This window comes from Aspergillus nidulans, chromosome VIII, assembly GCF_000011425.1.
Source record: "Aspergillus nidulans FGSC A4 chromosome VIII".
Taxonomy (NCBI): domain Eukaryota; kingdom Fungi; phylum Ascomycota; class Eurotiomycetes; order Eurotiales; family Aspergillaceae; genus Aspergillus; species Aspergillus nidulans.
Window position 1 is genome coordinate 2,409,947 of NC_066264.1, and position 20,878 is coordinate 2,430,824.

A 20,878-nucleotide genomic window follows, 5' to 3' on the forward strand; every position below is an offset into this window, starting at 1 on the left:
GATTGACAGACGGTGTACCTGAGCGCCCCGGTTTCGGCATCCAGCTACATAACTGAGGAAGATGTAATGATTTTTACGCAAAGCCCAAATTGAGTCCGAGTTGAAAACATTGTGAATCATATTTCCGTCTTGTCCAAGTGCTTTCCATCATGAAGGAGCTCAAGCTCCTGATTTCTCACGTAAATGTCAAGCAACGTTGTCCTAAACATGAATATAGGTAATCAATACATCGCAAGAACGTCGATTTCAGAAGATGCACAAGATACAAATAGACAGAGAACAGCTAACAGCAGCAAGTTAGACAATCAAGGCAGCATTCGCACGTCTCCCCGCAAAGCCAGCAGCAGAATATCGTCGCCAGACTGTCCGTAGTCAGCCCATTCCGTAAGTTCCGTTTCTTCTCAAACAATTGATCAACCTACCAAGTAGCTAAACATCCTCTATCTTTCTTTTCTTCTTGGACGATTACTTGTGGAGGAGGTTGTTGGTATTGCATCTTGTAGACCCATGTCAGTATAATACCCAACCAACAAAGAGAGTCGACTAACAGGTGGTCCCTGAGGAGGGTAGCCACTGGAACAGTATTAGCTAAGAGTCAGACAGAGAATTGCTTCTCGTAAGAGCAGACGTACTATTGTTGCTGGTCGTACGGAGGTTGTTGGTAAGACATGGTAGTGGCCTGAACGTTCGAGTTGGATATAGCAAATCGAGATAGATAATATCCACTTGCGGACGAGTCGGAAAAGAACCAAATTTAAAACTAATAAATGAACCCTTAGCCCTAGCTTTTGCAGGCAGCAGCATTAACATGGGCGCTTGCCCAGCCTGCCATGCACCTAAGCGCCGCCTCATGCGTTGCCCAGGGCGATAGGACCAATACAAAGACGGGAAGGAGATCTCTAAAGCACAGAAACGAACTAAGTGGTATGAATGATTTGCAGTGCACATTTGTAGTCGTTAAGGCTGAGCTAGACGCATACGTACATGCATTTCTATATCCTATCCTGTCCTCTCCTATCCTATCCAAGTCTATCCGTCCTATCCAGGGACACTACAACAACTGCTACCTAGGACTTTCCACTATTTCATCGTTTACAAGGCTAGTCATCGTACACTTCCTCATAGATCTCCTCGTACTCCTCCCTGGCCTCTTCCAGCGCCTCCTCCTCACTGCTCGATGCATCGGAGTCTTGTGCCGCCAGCTGCGCCCGCTCATATTCCTGTCGAGCCTCCAGAACCTCCTCACGGTCGCTGGAGGAAACGGAGTCACCGTCCGCCGTCTCATCTGGGGGGAGACCAACAGGTGGAGGAGCAGTGGCCTCTGGCGGCGCCGATGCTGCTGCTGCCGCCGCGCGGGTTTCATCGTCCGAGTCGTCTGGGCCTGTTAGCCATTCAAGCCCCTATAACCAGGGCATAGGGATAAGATAGTTTGGATTCTTTGAGCATACCGAGTGCATTCGCAATCAGCGCACCTCCGACAGCGCCCACAGCAAGACCGCCAGCACCTGCAAGGAGCATAGCTTTCTTATCATCCTTGCTCTTATCCTTATCCTTGCCCGACTTCTCTCCACTATAGTGTTCTCCTCCCTGCGAGTAACCATACCCAGGGGCGTACCCTCCCTGTGGTCCGTACCCCGGGTGATACCCTCGATCCTGCCCGGGCCCTCCTCCATAGTATGGGTCCGGACCCTGCTGTCCTTGGGGATAAACAGGCGCCCCCGCATACTGCGGAACCTGGGGCTGGCCGTACTGCCCGTATGGCGCCGGGTACGCAGGCGGCTCCCAGCGGGAAATGCCTGTGGCCTGCTCGATGTAGTACCATCGTTGGCTGGCGTGGTCGAACTGGGCCACCCACCCAGGGGGCAGGGGCGGTCCGCTGGGGGGTGGACTGCTTAGTGGCTGTTGGTGCTGGGGAGGGTAGCCTGGGCCAGGACCGGGCCCGTATCCGGCGCCATATCCGGGGTCGTGGGATGGGTCGAATGCTTAGCCACAGACGTTAGCAAGTTAGATCAAACCAGGTCGAGTCGTCTCAGACGTAGGCAGAAGCGATTTGCTTCGTAGTTTGGTATAAAAGGGTCAGGTCTTACCGCGCTGGCCCTCTCTTTCGTGTGCCTGCTGTTGCTCCTTCTCCTTCTCCTTTTCTTTTTCCTTCTCCTTTTCTTTTTCCTTCTCCTTCTCTTTGTCTCCTTCACCAGATAGCGAAGCCTTGAGCTCCTTGAACTCCTTCGTCAGCTCCTTGAAGAAGGACATGATATCTGTCGAGGTTGGGGATTCTACCTAGGAATCCCCCTCCACCCACTCGCTTTTTATTATCAACACTGAGACCCTAGTAGAGGCCCTGAACCCCTCTACGCCACAAGGCCTGTGGCACGATCTCCAACAAACATCTTGGCGGCTCGACGATGGAGCTGCAGAATGCTGCTGCCTAGATCTCGTCGAATCATGAAACGCTGCCCCTTGGCAGGTGTCCAGAATGTCCAGCAGTCTAGCCTGCGATTGGGTTATCGGTGACAGAGCGCAAACGGATACCCACATGGAGGGGAAATCGTCCGGGTGATGGGCTCGTCACCAGCGTTTGACTCTATGGAGGAAGCTGTGGTCAGCCTTGTAGGGCTAACGTCATTTCTCCAATTTTCGCCCTCTTTAGGTGCAATAAAGTGCAACATCACCATCGAGTGACTGTGAAGAGGATGTTTACTTCAAGATCCCTCATCTATCAGCTGGCCTTGCTTGTATTGTACTTACCTCTCAGGCATGCTTTCCCACTGAGCTCAGTGTCAGGCTCTGCCGCAGGCCCAGACAGTAATGACTCCGACCTGTGGTTCAATCTCAGCGCGGCTGTCGCGCTGGTCCTGATTGGAGGCGTATTTGCCGGTTTAACAATCGCGTATTACTCCTCTAAACCTCGTATTGAGCTTTAGCACTAACGCCGCCAGACTGATGGGTCAAGATGCAGTCCACCTCCAGGTCCTAGCAACATCCGGCGATGGCCCCGAGCAGAAACACGCTCGTACGGTCCTGGGCCTCATCAGCAAGGGGAAACACTGGGTTCTCGTCACTCTTTTGCTAGGTAATGTTGTTGTTAACGAGAGCTTACCGATCGTCCTTGACAAAACCCTCGGTGGAGGGTGGCCTGCGGTGCTGGGCAGCACAGTCTTGATCGGTACAATACTTCCTCCCAAAAGAAACTGTACGCCATAGCTGGATTTAACAGGCGAGCAGTGATCTTTGGCGAAATCATCCCCCAGTCTGTCTGCGTGCGCTACGGTCTCCCGATCGGCGCCTATCTGTCGCCCGCGGTCCTGGTATTGATGTACGCCTTCGCCCCGGTCGCCTGGCCCACGGCGCGGCTCCTTGATTACCTCCTCGGCGAGAATCACGGGACGGTCTACAAGAAATCTGGCCTGAAGACGCTTGTGACGCTGCACAAATCGCTGGGCTCGCAGCCTGCTGAGCGCCTGACCGAAGACGAGGTCACCATCATCACGGCTGTACTGGATCTCAAAGCGAAACCGGTCAGGGAGATCATGACACCCATGGAGAGTGTTTTTACCATGCCCAGCAATGCGGTCTTGGATGAAAAGACAATGGAATTGATCCTCTCTGCGGGATTCAGTAGAATCCCTGTTCATGCTCCCGGAAACCCGGGTGACTTTCTCGGCATGCTGCTGGTCAAGACGCTGATCACGTATGACCCTGATGACGCAAAGAGGGTTAAAGAGTTTGTGCTGGCGACATTGCCGGAGACGAGTCCCGATACGAGCTGCCTTGACATCCTGAACTACTTCCAGGAAGGTCACAGCCATATGGCTCTGGTTTCGGAGAGCCCGGGGAGTAATGGGGGCGCGTTGGGCGTCGTCACGCTGGAGGATGTGGTGGAGGAGTTGATCGGAGAGTATGCTTTCCCTACCTTCTGCGTCCCTATCTCGTATGCTTATTTCGCACAACTTAAACAGGGAGATCATCGACGAATCCGACAGGCACGAGCCCTCTTCCAAACCAGCATTCCCTGCCGTCGAACGGCAACCCAGCCTGCCAACCCCAGCGCCAGCCCTAACCCTAGACGCCCGCACCCTTCGCCGGTCCTCGACAGCACCTCTGGCCAAAACAGGACTCATAAGCACCATTCCGCCGGAGCAGCGGCAGCAGCTCGATAACCTGGCGCCGTCGAACCTGGCGCGGAGTCCCAAGCAGACCAGGTTCCCATTTGTCAAGATTAAGCGGGCTGGATCCGGACGAGCAAGTGATACTGCAAATGGGGTTGGCAAGGACTCTGGGGCTGTGGCTGATGAGAACACACCTTTGTTAAACTAGGCTATGGTTGGTTTGCTTGTATGCGACTGACGGTGGGTTAGGTACTTCTAGTACCTTAGTACAGAAGGCTTATTGAGGATGGGATAGACGATGCCCTTAGATGCAAGAATGCTATGCCTTTTCATCGACTGCTAGTGTCTGCAGCCATGATAGGGGCCAATCAATTTCATTTTATTATTTTTTTATTTCTATTTTGTTATTATCTTGTTATTTTCTTTTTCCCGTGGTTCTGCCGCGCGAGGCCGTATATTCAACTGATCGTATATCGCATACCGTGTCTATCCCCTATGTACAACTGGTTTTAAATGTGCTTGACGGATCTCAATGGCAGGTGTAGTTAATCTACTATATTAGACTAGAATAGCTTTTTCAACACGGCTTCAACCAATTAATCGTAACCGGGTCGATAACTACTTTGCCAGGAAGACAACTCATTGCCCTCCAGCTGGGATAGCCTGCAGGCGAAGCGTGCAGCTTTCTTGTCGCCCTTGAGAACCTCCCAAGCAGAACAAACGATCACTCACCGGGGTAGCATATTGTACTGCACCGCGCGGTTGCATCTTGGTCGGTCTCGGGCCCTTGAGCGACAGATTGTTCTGTCGTCCACTCCCTTCCCAGGAGAGGACCTACGCTTTCTTCTCGGAGTCTGAATGACTTATCATTCAAACCCTGAACATGGATCATCCGCTGTGATCTATCGTGATGGCACAATTAGCCTGATCCAGCAAGAGAGCACCTGATTCACCAGTATAAAAATATACTGCCACTCTGTACGCAGGTGACCAGCGTGAGAATGGCTGGTGGAGTAAGTGCTAGGACAGGGCAGCAGCCTTGGACTGGTCCCAATGAGAAAATCCATTACAAGAAAGGTAGACGAAGGCATTGGTATGTCTTTTGGGTCCGTCGCTGCTGAACGAGTCAATCAAAGACCTGCTCAATTTGACGGGGTGCGTGGACTTTGACTATGTCTCCAGGCCGGTCTGCACGCATACATCTTCGGCTCGGACCGATTGCTGTCCATAGATGCGGCATTGACGAGAGGCTTGACGTATGGAGTTGCATATCACCTTTGTAAGTGACGATTCCCCTCGTAACAAAGTCCTTAGCTCCATATCCCGTGACTGAACCAGACGACCAATGGAGTCCCACATCCAGTTTTGTTATGCCTCGGGGTATCAAGCTATGTGTGCCTGAGGCATGAATTTCAGCAGAATCAAAGGCAAGGCTATGAACACGCGGGTGAAGCGAATTATCTGAGCTAAGATGTGACAGCCTCAGTTCGAACGCTACACAATTGAAGCCATCAGCTTGCCACCAATTGATGTGTAGTCGAGGCCGGAATCTGACAGCCGACATGTGAAGAAAGCCTTCAGCCGTTTTCCGTTCAATGCGATAATGGAAAAATAAAATTCCGGTTTCTGAGGACGTCGGATCCGACGATACGAACCATCTCCGAGACCAAGTCACAAAGGCCCACATGGTGGCGGCCACTGCCCACTCGGCATTGAGGCCGATATACTGTCCCTGAGGCCTCGGGGTAAGTCTTTCTCTATAGGTGCGACGAGGCTCTGTCGCTATTTCCATGCGTTTCTTCGGATCCCAGCTGGACCTCGGAATTCTAATAAGCACCGTCTTTCCCCTGAACACTTCATCAGTACGCCAGACCACTCTCCCCTCTCTCCCACTGTGTCCAGCCTCTTCCGGCACCTCTCCTCATTACAGTCCTTTACAGTCCTCTACAGTCTTTCTATACGATTTTCTTACTGACTGCGATTGAAAATATAAATTCGGTTTAAAAACATCGACTTGGAAAACTTGAAAATGCCGCTCATCACTCGTGGAATCTCCCTCGTTAACTTTACGGTCGCCTCGTCCGCGCTGGCGTTCCAGGTCTTTGTCCTGTACCCGTGGCACAACCAGCTCGACGACGAGTTCAAGGCTCTTAAGAACGAACACCTCCGAGTCCTAAACAAGGTCGAGCGTGTACTTGCTTCAGAAAAGTTTAGGCTCAATAGTGCGCAGTCGCAGTCGCAGTCGCAATAGCCGACGCAAGACAAATTTGAAACGGCCTGCAATTGAATCCAGCTTTCATTAGGTGTGCTTGTATGAAATCGTCCCTTCTGTTCGCTTCCTACATTTTTCGTGCCGATTCGACTTGCTCTCACGCTACCAAGTTTCTGATGATTTGAATTAATACTGACGTTTTCGATTCTAGGAGCTCTAGGTGGCTGGCATCCGGGCGAACACCGTCCTCTGTCCCGCGAGCATAGATGTGAGCATAGAGACAAGCGAGCAATTCTGATCGGGGTCTGCAGGTGCTATAGATTGGACTTCGGTGTCATCTGGCGAATCGATCCAAGAGTCGCGCTGAAGGCGCTCGCTACCTAGGCAGTTTGGGTCCAGTACGGGTTCAGGACATCCAGAGGCTGGCGGTTGATGGTCGGTTGTTGGCGTTTGGTGGTGATGACCTCCTCATGATAGATTCAGCTTTCTTCTTCATTTTTAGACTTAGAGATTGCAACTGACTTATAGACCATACATTACTCGCAATAACCAGTGCATGTGGACCTAGACACAGGGACTAATCACCACAGGCAACTATCCCGTAGCGCGAGCTTGTTCGCTGTCTTTCTTGCGCTTTGCTTTCCATTTCCAACTAATAGACCCTGAATCGAAACCTAGCAGAGTTCAATTCAGTCATTTTGTGAAATGTGCGAGCTATTGCTTTTCTCCCAAAAATGTTTTAAGGCTTTGCACATGACCAGCCGATGGAAGCCTGCATGCATTCTAATAACACCGCGATCATCGATACAAAAGAGCCCAGAGACCAGCCATTCATTATGTGCTGCGTATATGAAGCTCGAGGCTTCCGCGATTTAACTGCACCATCAAAAGAAGGTCTAGCTAAGGCAATCTTCCCAACCCCATTCCCAATCTCTTATTGCCCACAAACGCAACCCTCTGGTTTGTCAAATTGCCATCCAGAAGATGTACGGTAAATACAGCGGTCAATCCACAGATAGAGCCATGTCGGGTGCGAGGCAGGGGTTCTATAGCACTAGCGAGCCTGCAGAAGTTACCGTCGGAAACTGCCGGGGAAGGGATGAAACTAAAGATATCGAGATCCGCAGAGGCTGCAGTGAGGATGACGCAGCGAGGGCTGTCTGCTGTTCCACTCAGGTTGTAGATGAACGAGTAAAAGGAAGTAGGTATGCTTGGGATGAATCTACTCTAGTACCTCTCTTGTATATTGCCGACCTCATAAAATGTATGCCCCAGAGCGCAGCTCAGAGCTATGTGTTCCGTGCTTACCGAGATAGCCTTTCTGCTCCCTCTCAGAACCCCCATTGTCTGTAAAATTAGTGAAAAGAAGAGTGCACCTTCCACAACGACCTCATAATAGGAATTGCAGAATTTCATCAGCCAGCGCCTGGGGATCCTCTTCAGGGATAAAATGCCCGCAGTTTAGCCCTTTGCCCCGTAGATCCACACAGTACCGCTGCCAGACGTCCAACGGCCCCTCCTGCACCTTCTTGGCTTCACTCTTCTTCGGCCCCGTGAACCCGCCCTCCTCCCCCCAAACAGCCAGCACCGGGACCCGGATCTTATTGCCCTTCTTGAGGTCTTCTTCATCATAAACCCGGTCGAAGTAAGCGCCCGCCCGGTAATCCTCGCATGTCGCATGGATCCGCTGCTCATCGCAATACGCCTCCCGGTACCGCTCCATCGCTGTTTCGCTGAAAGCCTGCAACGTCCCCGCCGCCGTCCAGGAAGACAGTGCCTGCTCAAGGAACAGCCTTCCCTTATCCTCCTTGCCAATCATCTTCTCGGGGAACGGTTCGGGCTGCGCAAGGAACAACCAGTGGTACGCCTTTAGCCCCGCAGTGGGGTTCCCGAACCGTGCAAACATAGCCGCCGTCGGAACAATATCGACAACTACGACCTTCGACAGCCGCTCGGGGTTATCAAAGGCAAGGCGGTAGGCGACGCGAGCTCCTCGATCATGTCCCACAACTGCGAATCTCTGATTCGCGTACCCGAGCTGGTCCATCACTGACAGGCAATCCTGGCCCATGAGGCGTTTGGTATAGCCAGAGCCATTGGCACTGGCGGGAATGGAGGAGGCCCCGTAGCCACGAAGGTCAACAAGAACGACGGTAAAATGCGGAGTGAGCAGCGGCGTCAATTTGTGCCATTCAGCATGGGTCTGGGGGAACCCATGGACGAGGAGAAGAGGAGGTTTGTCCTGCGTTGGGCTGACGCGGACAAAGATGCGGGCACCGTGAGCGGTGGTGACGTACTGAGAAGAGAAGCCGGGAAAGAGGTCGGAAGACATGTTGTGGATAATCTGGTACTCAGAAACGAAGGCTTAAAGAGATATGGAAGCCAGCCTTTTTATACTGGGATAAGCATCCTTGATTTCTAAGCGGTGGAGGTAACCAAGTGAACGTGCTTGCCGCATACAATGTCTCGTCAACCCCTCAGTCACATGTAGCCGTCGCACGTGATAGCATGAAAGGCTGGATGTCATCCAGGTACCACTCACAGAGCACTCTGGTTCAGGAACAGGTACAGCGTATAATTATGATCCGTCCCTTGGCCACCTGGATAAAAGCTGACCTTATAGCACACTCTGAGAAGGTCACGTGTTGATTCAGTCACTTGCTATTTTATGGATCGAAGACCAAATGAGCAGCGCAACAGACTTCAGGGTCTGCCAGGTAATCTACCACGCACGGTAGACTGCACGGAGCAGACTCCGCATTCTGCAGGTCCTGTCAGTTCTGATCTTCTCTTCCTTGGCTGTCAGTTGCTGTCAGTTGATGCTGTCACGACCATAATCATCCCCAGTGTAACCTTACCATGATCGACAGGTTGTTGCCCATATTGGGACTAGATTTGTTTACCCCAGTCGGAACTGTGCCTAAAGTGGAAGGTATGATGATGCCCAGGATCGCGCCCCAGTCATCAACTCCATCATGGGACGGTCCTTGATCCTCAAGGCACGAAGTGGAGATCAGGTCCGTAGTGCATATGCATGGCCCATCAGCCTGAAGCACTTCCCCAAGCAAAGTCGAGACTCGGACACCGATGATATCCCTGCTGTCCCTGACTGATGCATAGTGCATGCCCCTGCGCTGGCTCCCCTTTTCACTCCGCCTGGTCTCCAGTCTCCACTCCTCACCATTGATGTCTGCCCCCGCCCGCCCTCCATCCTCCATCATTCTTATATCTACGGACTCGGTCACTCGTTATCACTAGAGTCCTTGTTTATTCCTAGTGTTTGCATTCTTACGTGTAGTTATGCGTACGCTCCTCGCTCTCGCGGCCCTCGCGGGCTTTGCCGCTGCTAGGGTGCCCGCCTACGCCATCACGCGCCCGGTGATGCGCAGTGATTCTCGCGCCGACGCTGTCAAGGAGGCCTTTTCGCATGCCTGGGACGGTTACTACAACTACGCTTTTCCTCATGACGAGCTTCACCCGATTTCGAACGGTTACGGAGACTCGCGAAACCACTGGGGCGCGTCGGCCGTCGACGCTCTATCGACGGCCATCATGATGCGCAACGCGACCATCGTCAACCAGATCCTTGACCATATTGCTGCTGTGGACTACTCCAAGACCAACGCCATGGTAAGTTTGTTCGAGACGACCATCCGGTACCTCGCGGGCATGATTTCTGGATACGACCTGCTCAAAGGCCCTGCGGCGGGGTTGGTGGACGACAGCAGGGTCGACGTGCTTCTAGAGCAGTCGCAGAACCTCGCCGAGGTGCTGAAATTCGCGTTCGACACTCCTTCTGGTGTGCCGTACAACATGATTAACATTACTTCGGGCGGCAACGACGGCGCCACGACCAACGGGCTGGCCGTGACCGGTACCTTGGTGCTGGAGTGGACGCGTCTGTCGGACTTGACTGGGAACGACGAGTATGCCCGCTTGAGCCAGAGAGCTGAAGACTACCTTCTCCACCCGGAGCCAGCGCAGTACGAACCGTTCCCTGGATTGATTGGAAGCGCAGTCAATATTGCCGACGGCAAGCTCGCCAATGGTCACATCAGCTGGAATGGTGGCGCAGACTCGTACTACGAGTACCTGATCAAGATGTACGTCTACGATCCCGAACGCTTTGGCCTCTACCGGGACCGCTGGGTCGCAGCTGCCGAGTCGAGCATCAACCATCTGGCTTCGCACCCGTCCACCCGCCCAGACGTGACTTTCTTGGCCACTTACAACGAGGAGCATCAGCTGGGCCTGACCAGCCAACACCTGACCTGCTTCGACGGTGGAAGCTTTCTGCTTGGTGGGACATTGCTGGACCGCCAGGACTTTGTCGACTTCGGCCTTGACCTTGTCGCCGGCTGCCACGAGACGTACAACTCGACTCTGACGGGCATCGGCCCTGAGCAGTTCAGCTGGGACCCTAACGGTGTGCCCGACAGCCAGAAGGAGCTGTTCGAGCGCGCAGGCTTCTACATCAACAGCGGCCAATACATTCTTCGTCCCGAAGTCATCGAGAGCTTCTACTATGCATGGCGCGTCACAGGTGATGGAACGGTACGTTCACTCAGCGCTGCTTCCGTAGGAAGACCATACTGACCGCTTTAGTACCGCGAATGGGTGTGGAACGCCTTCACCAACATCAACAAGTACTGCCGCACTGCGACCGGTTTCGCGGGGCTGGAGAACGTCAATGCAGCGAACGGCGGAGGCCGGATCGACAACCAGGAGAGTTTCATGTTCGCAGAGGTGCTGAAGTATTCGTTTTTGACTTTTGCTCCTGGTACGTTTCCCTAGTTCTGGTTCACCTGTGGAGAATATTACTGACTGCAGCAGAGGACGACTGGCAGGTGCAGAAGGGCAGTGGAAATACGTTTGTCTATAACACCGAGGCGCACCCGTTTAAGGTGTATACGCCTCAGTAGATAGTACATATTGTGCTCTAGCGTACTGCATGCATAACCTAAATGGCATCACCTACTTACTGACTACTCAACTGACAAGCAGTTGCCTTTATATGCTCTTAAGGAGCTTGGGCGGTAAATCGTAGTCACTCTAAACTCCGCGTGCTGTGCGGGGAGGCTGGGCCTATTTCTCTTGCAGGGGCAAGTACCGGGGCAGGGCAACCCTTAACTCTTCTCACAACGAAATTACCCTGTAAAGTACCCTGTAGACTATTATTACCACAATACTACTCTCGTCCTACCAACCACGGATAGCACGTGAGTTCATCCCGAAATCGAGACCCACCCAGATCCACGGTCCATTTCACACCTGTTTAGCCGAATGCAGTTTAGTGTGGCTACATTTGAGCACATTTGAGCACCTTGAAGACCATGAACGTCAATCAATAAAGGGTGGATGTGTACCTTGGTGACTGATAATCTGCTCATAATGGTCTAAGGGGGCACTCTCAACGAAATACTTTGGTAGATATATAGCAATTGCCCGGACCTGAAGTAGAATCAATCAACTCTGTCTACATCTATATCTCAAAGTTCACCTTAACTTCATACTTTGTCTTTGCTTCCAAGGGAAAACACCATACAAACATACCATAGTTACAATAAGACTCGAGAGACAAGATGTGTGGACCGGCCCGAGCAAGCTCCGGCCATAGAATTGCCATTATGTTCCCTTCACCAACATCATCGCCATCATCTTCACTATCATCGTCACCGTCATCCTCGCCATCACCATCCCCATCGCCATCATTATCACCATCTCCATCTCTATCAGATTCAGACTCAGAACCCTACTCCCTCTTCTTCCGACAACCCACACCAGAAAGCCCTGAGCACACAAGTGCCGTCTTCCAGATCAAAGACTCTAGCACAATCAACACCTTCCGGTCATGTCAGGCGATCGATCTACGAATCGAGTATGTCTCTCCCCAAACTTGGCTCGTCCACGCCATTCTGCCTTGGAGCAGTCCCATGACAGTGATTAGGACAGTTGCTTAGTAGATAGACGCTAATAATGAGTTTCATTTCCAGACGACACGGAGATTTGACCCTCTCGTCATCGATCCATCCGCCTCTGCACCAATTCCAGCTCCGTCCGTTATTATCCTTCCCATCAAAGGCGGAGCTAGGTATGAATGAGACTGGGAACGAGATCGAGTTCAGCCTCCCCGAGAGACTGGATCTGAATATTTCGGACCGTGGGATTGTTGGGAGGCAGGTTACGGTTGTTGCGAGGGGTGGGAATGGCGAGGTGCTGAGAATGGGGAGGGGAATCGTAGGGTTTGATTAGCTGCTAGCTTAATACATATAAGAAATATTCTAGCTCTTCGTGTAGATCATCTAGTCTATTCACTGGCCAGGTATCAAGCCAGGCAGGCTAGATGATGTGATTGAGGGGTGATCCTCTAGTGTAAGTAATATGCTCATATTCGCTCATGGGGTCCTCAGTCACTTACTGGGCTTCTGCCCAGTGACTAAATCGAATATGGTCTATAAGTACGGCGTACCCCGCTCCCTCCTTCTCTTCCTCTGTCTTTCATCCCTCTTCGTCCATCACGGTCTTCCCTGTCCAGTTCTTCAGTCATCCTTAACTGCGTTGAGATCTACCAAGACACCATCGATCCAATATGTCCACCCAGAAATACACTCTCCCACCCCTTCCCTACGCCTACGATGTACGTAATACCCAATCCGCTCGTTTACCGTCCTGGTTGATTGATTTTGCCCGGATGCTAACAAAGATAGGCCCTTGAACCCATCATCTCCTCCCAGATAATGACCCTCCACCATCAAAAACACCACCAAACGTACATCACGAACCTGAACGCCTCGCTCGAGGCACAAGCTAGTGCCACGCAAGCAAACAACGTCCCCTTGCTCATCTCTCTTCAGCAAAAAATAAAATTTAACGGCGGCGGTCATATTAACCACTCCCTCTTCTGGGAGAATCTGGCACCGTATAATTCGCCCGCCACGGACATTGTCGCGTCCGCTCCGGAGTTGAAGCGCGCAATTGAGGGCCAGTTCGGCTCTGTAGAGGCGTTCATCAAGGCCTTCAATACTGTTCTACTGGGAATCCAGGGGAGCGGATGGGGGTGGCTTGTCAAAGACTCGGCGGGCAAACTGGACATTGTGACGACAAAGGACCAGGATCCTGTCACGGGGCTTGTGGCGATCTTTGGTGTTGATATGTGGGAGCATGCGTATTACTTGCAGTATTTGAATAACAAGGCGGCGTATGTGGAGGGTGTGTGGAAGGTGCTGAACTGGGGGGTAGCGGAGGAAAGATTCAAGAGTGGTGTTCCAATTGAGGTCAGTGGAGGTGGGATTAAGCTGTAAATGGGCGGGTGCTAGCATCCTGCTCAGTATCTCCTTTTGACTAGAATCTATAGATGAGATAGGGCTTCTTGACTCTGCTTGTCTCGTTTTATCTTCAAGCGTGCTCATGACGAAGATAAATATGCTTCCTGAATTGGATACCTCCTATTATGGCAACTTGTGGGTTTATCGACTGTAAAAAGACGCTTGGTTCTTGATACTGGGTCCGCGCTTGCCTAGCGCGCCGAGGCCATAGAGAAGTCTAGTAGTCGTTGTTGTCTGATAGTTCTAGATAGAGTGACAAGCTACCACTCTCCTCGGCTTCCCAAACCCAACTCAGTGGCCTGGCCACAGAAGGTATCTACATCCTCCCCTTCAAATGCGCTCCACCATCCGTCGTGATTACACTTCCATTTAGATGCCCTGCTGCCCTACTCGCCAAAAACACCACCAGTCCCGCGATATCCTCCGGTCGTCCAAGCCTCTTGTTTGGACTCGCCGCCTCCACCTCCTTCATTCCGCCCTGGATCTCAATCAGCCCATTCGCCATCTTGCTCGGATAGATCCCTGGCGCAATTGCCGTGACATTGACATGCTTCGGTCCCAACTCCACGGCCAGATTGCGCGTCATGTGCAGAACAGCCGCCTTGCTGGCGCTATAGCTGAAGCTTCCGTTCTTGCCGAGACTGCCGAGCGTGATTCCCGCTACGGATCCGGTGATAATCACGCGCGAGGGATCCTCGAGACTCGCCTTTGCAGAGAGCAGGGGGAAGAATTTCTGGATGGTGAAGAAGACAGATTTCACATTCAGGTCGAGCACCTTGTCGAATGCCGACTCGGGGAACTTTTCGAATTCCTCGCCCCAGGTCGCGCCGGCATTGGCGAAGAGGATATCAATATGGGACGTTGTCTTGCTGACTTCTGATACCAGGCGCTCGATCTCAGAGACTTTGGAGGAGTCGGCTGGAATGGAGATTGCTTGTGCGCCGGGGCGTTTATTTGGGAGGGCGTTGAGGGCTGCTACTGCGGACTCGCAAGCTGAGGCTTTGCGCGAGGTGATGTAAACTTTGGAGCAGCCGGCTTGGAGGAGACTGTCGCGCGAGTCAGTCTGGGTACAGTAGCTAGGCGAGGGATAGGGGATTAGGGGAGCTGCCGTACCCGCTTGCAGCATAGAGACCCAGACCCCGGGAGCCGCCGGTGACGACGGCGACCTTGCCCTCAAGGGAGAAGATGGAGGAGAAGTTATTCAACTGGACTTGCTCGGAGGCGGACATTTTGATAGACTTGATCTGGTGAAGTGTTAAGAGTGGAAGGTTGTTTTTGGGTTGGAAAAGTAGCTAAATTATAGATAGTATGGGGAAAGCCGAGCCGAGGTTCGAGACCCCGCAGCCGTGCCAGACACTCGGTTACGGCAGATTAATGATCATGTCCAGAATGGCATCATGGTATCGATAGATTGATTCATTATTAAGCACAGCCTTAGACATAGATAACACAACCAGTGGTTGTCTCCTCGACGGTGCACCGTATATGCAAGGGGCTTATGCTGCCGTATCTGCGCGGGAGCGTATAGTTACAGGGTCGGGAAAATCATGCATACTGTATACTGTATACTATATACGAGGCCTAGGCAGAACTACAGCTTTGACCTGTCAGTCTTAATAGCCCGATCAATCAGCTCCATGGCCTGGTAAAGCTCGTAGTCGTGTTGTTTAGGCGTTATGACCTGAACACTCAGCGGGGAGTCCAGGTATACTGTCCGATCGACCGTTTTCTCATTCCCTAGGTAAAGTCAGCAATTCACCATTCTTCTGAGTGATCTAGAAAAGGGAAGGCTTACAAAGTTCCCGGTTCGCCTTATCCCAGCTTCCAATAACACGTGCCTCCATCTCCTTTCCGTTTTCCAGATCGTCTCTGCCAAAGTTTCGGACCGGAACAGTCCCAGCCGGGTAGTCCAAAAGCACAAACGAAGACGTATAGCCGACCGCGTTGTACCGATCCAACTCTGGCACAGGATGTGGCGCAACAGGGTGGATGATCGCGTCGACCGTTTGCTCATGTCCGGTACTACCATACATCCACAGTTCCCTGCGGAGTTCAAGCTCAACATCTCCTCGGGTTGCCTGTAGCTCTGCCAGCTGCGAAAGAAGAAGCGGCCGTCCCCGTTTTGTGCGGCCTTTAAGCCAAGGGATTAGTGTCTCGCCAGTGCTTTCGACAAGGTCTAGCATTTTAATGCCGCCATCGACGCCCATGAGACGCCCAGCTAGGGCTTGGCATTTGGGCAGGGCTTTCGGGACGGGTAGCTGGACGACGTTGACTCCCGGTGTCCGACGGAGAGCGGCGGCGACTTCGTTAAGAACCTTTGAAATCGGTGGTAGGGGTTCGACTATCCCATCTGACGGAAGGACGCCAATAGTAATCGGTCTAGACTTCCTGCCGAAAGACGAAAGTGGTGACGGCCAAGCACCCGGGATACAATCCTCGCCGAACCATTGGGCCCTGGGAATGAGGTGAGTCATGACGGCGTTAATGTCTACGACGGAATGAGCGATTGGTCCTGCGACGGCTTGAATCGAGATCCGCCCTTTGGCTACGGGCTGGCCGTCTGTTTGCCCGCCATATGGCACACGACCTTGACTTGGTTTAAACCCGTACAAGCCGTTGCACATGGCCGGAACACGGATGGAGCCGCCAATATCGGTTCCAAAGCCGATCATGCTGCCGCGAAGGGCGAGAAGAGCACCTTCGCCGCCCGTCGATCCGCCGGCAGTGAGCTGGCGGTTACGCGGGTTGAGCGTTCTGCCAAAGACATGGTTTGCGGAGTCCAAGGCGCCCATTGTCTGGGGGACGTTGGTCTTAGCGATAATGATCGCGCCGAGGGATTGCAGGAGTGACACTAGCGGTGCATCTTTCTCTGAAGGGTGCAAAGCTAGAGCGGCGATGCCGACTGTCGAATCGACACCGCGGATGTTGAACGAATCCTTGACTGAGACCGGGAGGCCGGAAGAGGGCCAATTGGGGAGCCGGTGCGGCGGAGGTGGTCGTCCAATTCTTGAGCTCGTTGGAGAGCAGGCTCAAAAAGGGGCTCTGTTAGGCACCGTGTCAATTGGTGAGCGATGGCAGCTCTCTGGGTCGTTAGCTCATGCGTACTTTAGGGAAATGTGGTGGTACCTTGCAGAATGCTTGAATGACCTCCTTTGCTGTGAAACTCTGGCTGTGAATCTGTCTAAGAAGACCTGTGATGTCCCATCTTTCGGTGATCTCGATCTCTTTTGGGGAGAGCAAGCCGCATGACCGAGGGATATCCATCACATTGACCCTGTCATACTGAACATTTGTAACAGATTCCGCTGGGGAATGCATCCCGGGGGGGATCTTGTCTTGGGCAAGACGCCATTCCTGAGGAATGCGCTCCCAAAGCTGGTCTTGCTTGCGTTGGGCGATCGAAGAGTACTCCATTACAGATACTTGAGTGTCTGATGTGAGTGTAAATAAGTAAGCCGTGGGGCGGGGAATTTATCTTGTTGTCGATGCGGAGAACCTCGGCAGGTCATAAATCATAAGTCATTTCCTTAGTCATCAATGTATATACAATTATACAGTCTTGTCAAACTCCAGCTCCAACACTTCTCTCTCCCTCTCCCTTGTCCTCTCCCTGGTTGGCAACAGCGTTCGCTCTCGACTCTGTCGCTGCGCCTTCATTCTTTCTAATAGAAGCTGGTTCCTTGCATATCTACCAGTCCGAACCCATCCTCTCGCTCGACGGAGTCCCTCCTGGAAGATATCTCCAATATCATCCAAGACCAAAGCCAGCAACACCAGTGGAATTGAGATACCAAAGCCGATTCCAAACGTATACTTGGCCACATATCCCATGGTCAAGTTGTTCTCAAACTCGGGCATATTGATGGTGAAGACCGAGGTGATGAACGAAAGTGGGAGAAAGACAATCGTAACGATTGTGAAGACCATGAGGATCTTCCCTTGACGAGCCGTGCCAGCTGCCTGGTCGCGAGCAAAGCGCGCCTCGAACGCGTTGGCATGTTTCTGCTTCAGGTCGAGAAGGTCTGTGATGGACGAGTAGATGCGCTCCGCTTGCTTGTCCATGCGGTCAATGTCCTTCAGGTGTATATCGATCGTGCGCTGCTGCTCTCCAAACCGCTTCTTGATATCTCTCTGGCTTTGGCCCTGGCTGAGATAGATCTCTCCCACAACTTCATGGAAGTCGTCAAGGACGTTTTTCTGGTAGTGCAGGACCATGCGGATCATGTTCAGCTCGTCACGGATATCCTTCGCTTCAGCGAGCAGGTCCGTCTCCTGGCCGATGTCCAGCAGATTGTCGACGAACAACGGCTCGTCGTCGACCTCGTCGCTGTCTTGTTTCTTCCGCTCTTCTTTATTCAAATCCTTGGCTACGTCTTTCTCCTTTCGACGTGCAATTCGACTGGGTTTTCGATGAGTCTTGAGCCAATCTGATGCCTGCGCTGACGCCCGGTTGAACTGATTAAACAGGAAACTTTCACGGTCCGTTGCAATGCCGATAGACGACTCGAACATGTCGAGAAACTGGTACTCGTCGTCACCCATGCGGTGTCGATCAAACACTCCTGAGCAGCGGTTGGTAATGATAAGGGCAAGGTCATAGACTGAGCGTACGGGCTCGCGTGTTTTGGAGTTGATGTCCTCGATGATCCCATCCAACACGTTCAACGGATCATTTTTTGGCTGGTCCCATCGCTGTGGAAAGCTGGTCACAATCAAGCTTGGTCCGAGTATCCACATCCACAGCTGGTCAACCATGAAGATCTTGGGCTCCGGCACACGAGATCTCTTCTTCTGATACCTATACACTACCTGGTCCTGATCGCGTGACTGCGTATCGATATTGGGATAGAAAAACTGGTCCAGTGTACGCCGGATGTGGAGCGAAGTCGACGACCCTGTGAGGTGAGCGCGCAGGAGCAATTCATCGCGTGTTGGTGTCCGATCAAGCCCCGGTTGGGGCGTCGGGGCCTGTTGAGCGTTGCGAATCGCCTCCTGCATCCTCTCTCGTCGCTCTGCTGTCTCAAAATGCAAGTACGGCATGAAGTAACAGATGTTGCTTTCCAGCGGTGGCGGCTTTTCCTTGCAAAGAGTGGGATGTGGGGACTTTTCTCGTCTGATAGGGGGCGACTTAGGCCCTTTGGGGGTTCCTGCTGACCCTTTCTTTCCTTTCTTTCCCGACGCGCTCTGAGTATCATCCTGCGAATCCACCCGCTCCATCTTTGCGCCGATCTTCTGCTTCTTTTTGTTCCCGTCTAGCTTCGGAGACGGTGGCACTGGTGAGGATAGCAGCTCTCGAGAGAGCCCATTGATTAATATTTTTGGTGACTGTACTTCCGCCCTCTCCTCCGCAGGTTCACGATGAACATCATCATGAACCTTCGGTGCCCTATGCGTGCTCTGACACAACGGCCTCATGAAATTCGAATGCATCTTCTGCCCGCGGTGCTGGTAATTGAACGACCTCTCCAGCCCCTTGAAGCTATCAACATCATGCGCCCCCTCCTCGATGAATGCCTTTGTTAGCAACGCCTCCACCCAAGCCATATTATTTGCGGGCAGATGAATCCATCGGAACTCCGTTGCCTTGCTATTCAACGGCATCGCGTTGAACGCTTGTTTCCGGGGGTTCTCAGGATCCCGCCCATACAGCAGGTTGAACACAGATGTCCGCTTGACACGGTTCTCATTGTGAAAATTCCCGAAATCCACGACCGTCGCTTCAAAGCCTTCGCAAGCACCGCGCGCATCCTCACTGAGCGCCTCGACATTGTTGTACGGCGCCAACAGCGCAACGATATCCTTCCGCTTGAACTGCGCCGCGCGCAGAAAGGCCGTGCTTCCGAAGTTATCCCTCAATCGCTGTTTCAAATCACTCCGCTCGAGCAAACACTCAACCACCTCACGATGCCCACCCTGCGCCGCCAGATGCAGGGGCGAAATCCCATTCAGCAGCTGTGCATTGATCTTTGCTCCGGCAGCTAACAGTCTCCTCGCGATACTTTCACTGCCTCTATCGCATGCATTATGCAACGGTGTCCACCCACCATCACTCCTCGCATTAATATCCGCGCCATGCCTCAATAACAACGCCACAATACGTTCATGCCCATGCGCAACAGCCAAATGCAGCGCCGTTTTATTCCGCCCTTCAACAGCGTTCACATCCGCGCCCGTCATCACCGGTCCACTCACCCGCCCGCCCGTGGCCCTCCCACTACCACTCACATGTAACGGCCTCACGAGCAGCATCTCGGCAAGTCTCTCCTTTCCCGTCGCACAAGCCCAATGCAGCGGCGTCCGCCCAAGCTCATCAACGGCATCAACCGCGCAAACCGTACCCAGCAGTAAGCTCACCACATCCTCACCCCAATCGCACATCTTGTCCGCCGCAAGGTTATGCAGCACATTGCGCCCCCTGTTATCCGTTGCATTGACGGCCGCACCCCGCGCAATGAGAACCTGCAGGATGTGGAAATGGTTCCGCCATGCAGCCGTCATGAGCGCCGTGCGGCCCTTACGATCTGTGCTATCCGGCGAAGCCCCGTAGTCCAGTAAAATCTGGACAACACGGACATGGTTTCGCTCAACGGCTTTGAGGAGTGGCGAGGATGTTACCCTCCCTCCGTTACCTCCTCCTCCTCCTCCATCTTTATTCCCGTTCCCTTGCACATCAGCATTTGCATTTGCATTGGTAATCGTGTTGTAGCTGTAGTCCGGCAAAGCACCCACCTCAAGTAGGTACCGTACGCACTCAATCCCGCCCCTCTCGCAAGCGCGCAGAAGTCCCAGCCGCAAAAACCCATCCGTCAGCTGCCCGGCCTCACGCGCCGTCACAACAACATCGCGCACTTCTTTAAGAGAATCGGAGGCGCAGGCCTTGAGGAGGCGCGGTTCCAGGCGATCGTTGTGGGCGTCGGTCGTGGAGCTCGTTAAGCTGCGAGAGCGGGAGCGGGAGTTGGAGTTGGCCATCTATTTTCTCCCAGTTTTCGGGTCACACGATCGAATAATGCAGTTTGCGGAGACGGTGTCTCGCGGAGATTGAGTTATGTAGGCATTTAAGCGCGTTTTCGTGTATAAACCGCAGTGAGGTGTTTCCTGGTGTTGGTTGCGTGAAATGAGTGGGAAGCGGCAGACGGCACAGCTGCGAGTTTTACTCCAGAATCTGAGAGACCAAAATGCAGACCGGCGATCTAGACCGTTAAATACGAGCTTACGGCCCTAGTTGAGTACAAGTC

General features: G+C 52.8%; 12 protein-coding genes across 12 annotated transcripts, besides 2 other annotated features; 6 read left to right on the top strand and 6 right to left on the bottom strand.

Moving 5' to 3' along the window:
• Nucleotides 1–16,549: part of a sequence feature (contig 1.13 2696..249512(-1)) that runs on past the window's edge.
• ANIA_00791 (uncharacterized protein) lies at nucleotides 95–702 on the bottom strand. Its single transcript, XM_050613301.1, has 4 exons — nucleotides 633–702; nucleotides 549–573; nucleotides 423–496; nucleotides 95–362 (listed from the first exon to the last, which is right to left on the bottom strand). The coding sequence occupies exons 1-4, from the start codon at nucleotides 668–670 to the stop codon at nucleotides 284–286; spliced, it is 216 nt and encodes a 71-aa protein (XP_050469128.1). The 5' UTR covers nucleotides 671–702; the 3' UTR covers nucleotides 95–283.
• Nucleotides 938–2,865, bottom strand: ANIA_00790 (WW domain-containing protein). The gene is made up of 3 exons (XM_050613302.1): nucleotides 2,088–2,865; nucleotides 1,449–1,982; nucleotides 938–1,375 (listed from the first exon to the last, which is right to left on the bottom strand). The coding sequence occupies exons 1-3, from the start codon at nucleotides 2,248–2,250 to the stop codon at nucleotides 1,101–1,103; spliced, it is 972 nt and encodes a 323-aa protein (XP_050469129.1). The 5' UTR covers nucleotides 2,251–2,865; the 3' UTR covers nucleotides 938–1,100.
• ANIA_00789 (uncharacterized protein) lies at nucleotides 2,125–4,503 on the top strand. Its single transcript, XM_050613303.1, has 4 exons — nucleotides 2,125–2,887; nucleotides 2,937–3,163; nucleotides 3,223–3,895; nucleotides 3,957–4,503. The coding sequence occupies exons 1-4, from the start codon at nucleotides 2,691–2,693 to the stop codon at nucleotides 4,312–4,314; spliced, it is 1,455 nt and encodes a 484-aa protein (XP_050469130.1). The 5' UTR covers nucleotides 2,125–2,690; the 3' UTR covers nucleotides 4,315–4,503.
• ANIA_11282 (uncharacterized protein) lies at nucleotides 5,108–5,515 on the top strand (the record flags this gene model as incomplete). Its single annotated transcript, XM_050613304.1, has 3 exons — nucleotides 5,108–5,119; nucleotides 5,289–5,385; nucleotides 5,421–5,515. 3 exons carry the CDS (start codon nucleotides 5,108–5,110, stop codon nucleotides 5,513–5,515), a joined length of 204 nt encoding a protein of 67 aa, XP_050469131.1.
• ANIA_11281 (uncharacterized protein) lies at nucleotides 6,064–6,676 on the top strand. The gene is made up of 2 exons (XM_050613305.1): nucleotides 6,064–6,417; nucleotides 6,530–6,676. Exon 1 carries the CDS (start codon nucleotides 6,136–6,138, stop codon nucleotides 6,355–6,357), a length of 222 nt encoding a protein of 73 aa, XP_050469132.1. The 5' UTR covers nucleotides 6,064–6,135; the 3' UTR covers nucleotides 6,358–6,417; nucleotides 6,530–6,676.
• ANIA_00788 (alpha/beta fold hydrolase) lies at nucleotides 7,709–8,650 on the bottom strand (the record flags this gene model as incomplete). The annotated part of the gene is made up of 1 exon (XM_653300.1): nucleotides 7,709–8,650. One exon carries the CDS (start codon nucleotides 8,648–8,650, stop codon nucleotides 7,709–7,711), a length of 942 nt encoding a protein of 313 aa, XP_658392.1.
• On the top strand, nucleotides 9,619–11,305 carry ANIA_00787 (mannosyl-oligosaccharide 1,2-alpha-mannosidase mns1B; the record flags this gene model as incomplete). The annotated part of the gene is made up of 3 exons (XM_050613306.1): nucleotides 9,619–10,872; nucleotides 10,924–11,098; nucleotides 11,152–11,305. 3 exons carry the CDS (start codon nucleotides 9,619–9,621, stop codon nucleotides 11,238–11,240), a joined length of 1,518 nt encoding a protein of 505 aa, XP_050469133.1. The 3' UTR covers nucleotides 11,241–11,305.
• ANIA_00786 (uncharacterized protein) lies at nucleotides 11,901–12,661 on the top strand (the record flags this gene model as incomplete). Its single annotated transcript, XM_653298.1, has 3 exons — nucleotides 11,901–12,196; nucleotides 12,312–12,560; nucleotides 12,604–12,661. 3 exons carry the CDS (start codon nucleotides 11,901–11,903, stop codon nucleotides 12,659–12,661), a joined length of 603 nt encoding a protein of 200 aa, XP_658390.1.
• ANIA_00785 (superoxide dismutase sodM) lies at nucleotides 12,908–13,730 on the top strand (the record flags this gene model as incomplete). The annotated part of the gene is made up of 2 exons (XM_653297.2): nucleotides 12,908–12,955; nucleotides 13,026–13,730. 2 exons carry the CDS (start codon nucleotides 12,908–12,910, stop codon nucleotides 13,617–13,619), a joined length of 642 nt encoding a protein of 213 aa, XP_658389.1. The 3' UTR covers nucleotides 13,620–13,730.
• Nucleotides 13,960–14,872, bottom strand: ANIA_00784 (oxidoreductase, short-chain dehydrogenase/reductase family; the record flags this gene model as incomplete). Its single annotated transcript, XM_653296.1, has 2 exons — nucleotides 13,960–14,689; nucleotides 14,757–14,872. The coding sequence occupies 2 exons, from the start codon at nucleotides 14,870–14,872 to the stop codon at nucleotides 13,960–13,962; spliced, it is 846 nt and encodes a 281-aa protein (XP_658388.1).
• On the bottom strand, nucleotides 15,235–17,057 carry ANIA_00783 (putative general amidase; the record flags this gene model as incomplete). Its single annotated transcript, XM_050613307.1, has 3 exons — nucleotides 15,235–15,380; nucleotides 15,439–16,671; nucleotides 16,835–17,057. 3 exons carry the CDS (start codon nucleotides 17,055–17,057, stop codon nucleotides 15,235–15,237), a joined length of 1,602 nt encoding a protein of 533 aa, XP_050469134.1.
• Nucleotides 16,550–20,878: part of a sequence feature (contig 1.12 753..174100(-1)) that runs on past the window's edge.
• On the bottom strand, nucleotides 17,193–20,612 carry ANIA_00782 (ankyrin repeat protein; the record flags this gene model as incomplete). Its single annotated transcript, XM_653294.1, has 1 exon — nucleotides 17,193–20,612. The coding sequence occupies one exon, from the start codon at nucleotides 20,610–20,612 to the stop codon at nucleotides 17,193–17,195; it is 3,420 nt and encodes a 1,139-aa protein (XP_658386.1).